Below are 2,862 nucleotides of genomic sequence, written 5' to 3'. Positions count from 1 at the left end.
AAGGGGATAAAGTCGAAAACAGTCAGGTTACTGTGCGCTGCTAGAGGGGGGTATAGTGGTTCGTGGAGCAAGGGAATAGGAAGATTGAAAATGAAAGTCAATGAAGGAGTAGTGAGAAATAGAAGCCATGCTAATGATGCTGATGCGAGAATGCGGCAAGATGCGGCAATGAAAGAAAATCCAAACGGTGACTGTAATGCAGAATGCTAGCCGTGTGTGTATGTCCCTGATCCCGGTGTTCTAGACCGCAAGTGTTGCACAGTCTTGCTACTCCAAACCCAAGCGATTCAGGAAGCTTGTTCCACAAAAGAAAGTGGTCGTCAGCGTTACGTGCTGTGACAGGCGTCACAGGCCCTTGGATGAGTGACATGTCCAATTCGCTAATGGATCGCGTCGACGCTTTCGAGCTTGGCCGTGGTGAAGTTGGGCTCTGACACACGTCGCATCTCGGAAGGAAGGCTCTCGGAGCTGCGCTTGATTCGTAGCTTCTCCATCAGCTTGCCAATGGTGACATACTCCTGGGGCTCCACGACGAAGCCGGCGTTCTGTGACTGGAAGAAGGTCATGACGAGCTCGAGAGCGCGTGCAGCTTCTTCTTGGGACGGTGTGATGGGCGAGGAGTCGGCTGATGAGCCTTTGTCGTCGATGGTACCTGGGAGAGGAGGGGGCTGCATCGAGTTGGGCATCTGGGTAGGCGAAAGCGACATTCCTTCGTCAATGACTGGCAGTGTACCAGGCATCTCGGTCATGGGCGAGTCAAGTGCACCGCTGCTAACGTACTTTGGGGTGATATCGTCAGTTGAGCCCGGAGGTGACATGTACTGCTCAACACCAACAAGCATGGGGAAGGTTTGGCTTCGGGGCCTTTGGAAGTTGTTGTTCCCTGGCTGTCCATTCGCAGGCTGGCGGCTTCCCATGAATGGACTCGGGCCGCATGCTGAATCAGGCGTGAAGAAGGGCGAAGAGAGCGACGTGGGGCTTGTGGCTGTATCCGTGAAGACGCTTGACAAAGATGTACTGCTCTGTGAATGGAAGGGTCGGCGATGGTTCGAAAAGTCGTATGTGTCGGGGCTTTCTGTCTTGAGATTTTCCTGACTCTTCTTCGCTGTCATGGTCGTTGTCGCTGGGGATACCCCGCCAGGTGAGGTAGGCGAGATGGCCCCTGGGGTATGCACATTGGATGGCGGATTCGAAGTCCCCTCCGACTCTTCTGCTATCGAAGTCTTTCGTGACCTTGCACCACTGAGATGATTCTTTTGCTTGAACTTTTCCAACCAGCTCGCACTGTTTACCTTGAGGTGGCTCTCTGAGTTGCCGACGGTCTGAGCGAAGAAGCGGGCCTTCTCTCGGATCTGAGCATCTGACAGCTGTGCTCCCTGTTTCTGATGGTTTCGTGCCCAATTCGACAAGGCACGTTCGATGTCCGGGAATTTGCCTTTCGACCTTTTTATGGGTGATCGGCTACCATCGTCCTGGTACAAGTACTTCTCCTTCTGGCGCAACACTTTCGAAACGGTACTACAAGACTGTCAGCACGGGAAGAGACATGCAGGGTATGCAGTGGTACCTTCGCTCTACGCCGAACATTGCTAGGATAGCGTTAGTAAAAGATCCATGTGAGTCTGGTGCGTGGTGCTGGCATACCTCCAATTTCCGTTTGCTTGACAGTGGGATTCTCTTCATGGTATTGGCACATGCGTCTGCGGTCCGAGTCTGTGAGAGTCTTCCGTGGTGTCGACGAAGTGCGGGAATGTGTTGAGCTCGCTGAGACTGGCGTTGCTGATGCCGGCGTTATCGGTGGTGGGGCTGAGGGGAACAGTGAAGCTTGGTAAGTCGACTGGCTGGTCAGCATGCTCGGCCATTGCGGCATCTGCGGCATGATCAGAGGCTGCAGCTGTGGATGCGTAGTCCTCGGTGTCGGATGAGTTTGGTGGGGTGGATGCATGCCGTTCCCGTAGATGGGCTCCATCGGGAGCGGTGCAAAGCCGTTGAAGCCATTAAAGTCTTGGACTGGAGACTGATGGTGTGGGTTGTATCCATTATCGCCATGCCATCCAGAATGGTGATCCTCGAAAGGTTCCTGGTGGTGGTGATGGTGGTGGTCGTGATCCATTTGCAACTGGCTCATGTCGAAGGCAGTAGGTATTGGAGTGGTGTATCCGTGCGAGTGTGGGAACGAGTGTCCGTGTTGGGTGCGGAGCAGAAGTAGGGTGCCAGACGGGCATATGCACCTGCACCGTGGTGTTGCTATACCTAGGCGGCGTGGGTGACCTCAGAGCGGCCGAGCGCATACATGCATGAGACGAGATTTTGGTTCCTGAGGCGAAACAGCGACAAGTCAATGTACCGCAGTAGCGGGGGTAGCGCTGACAAAAGGCGCTGGGTATGACAGAGGTCAAAACATATAGGTATAAAGCAGCGCGGCAAAGCAATGGCCTTAGATGGAGAATTGAAACTGCAGGGAAAGCCTGGCGCGGCGGGCCTGCAGCGCGTACTTGAGGATAAGTCTGGGGACACTGGTAACAGGCCCTGGCTGTGCGATGCGGGCGCGGCCTACTGCAGCTGGCGGGAGAGGAGCCCTGTTTGTTTCGAGCCCAAGCTTGCCGGCAAGCCTGGCGTGTGCACAGTGATCCTGGTCGCCATTCGGCCAAGCGACGAGCGACGACGTTGGGCTTAGCGTGTGCGGGTCTCTCATCGGGGATGCGCCCCTAGGACAGCGCGGGCCAGAATTATGCGGCCGCCAGGCTAGCTCGCCAGTGCATGCCTCGACGCCTGACTCCTAGCAAGGGCAAATGGGATGTCAAGGCAGCCGGGTGGGATCATCCCATCAGGGCCCTCGCACCGCTGAGCACGTCGCAGCCG

At 55.7% G+C, this 2,862-nt stretch overlaps 1 protein-coding gene across 1 annotated transcript; it reads right to left on the bottom strand.

The window, feature by feature from the left end:
- Positions 1-380: 380 nt before the first annotated feature.
- J4E85_003545 (uncharacterized protein) lies at positions 381-1,696 on the bottom strand (the record flags this gene model as incomplete). The annotated part of the gene is made up of 3 exons (XM_051467812.1): positions 381-1,518; positions 1,568-1,589; positions 1,645-1,696. 3 exons carry the CDS (start codon positions 1,694-1,696, stop codon positions 381-383), a joined length of 1,212 nt encoding a protein of 403 aa, XP_051328971.1.
- Between the last annotated feature and the right edge of the window lie 1,166 nt (positions 1,697-2,862).

The sequence above is a fragment of the Alternaria conjuncta genome, assembly GCF_024043145.1.
Source record: "Alternaria conjuncta strain BMP 0040 chromosome Unknown scaffold_4, whole genome shotgun sequence".
NCBI lineage: Eukaryota > Fungi > Ascomycota > Dothideomycetes > Pleosporales > Pleosporaceae > Alternaria > Alternaria conjuncta.
Note: the sequence above shows the minus strand (reverse complement) of the source record. Positions and strands in the feature narration are given on the sequence as shown.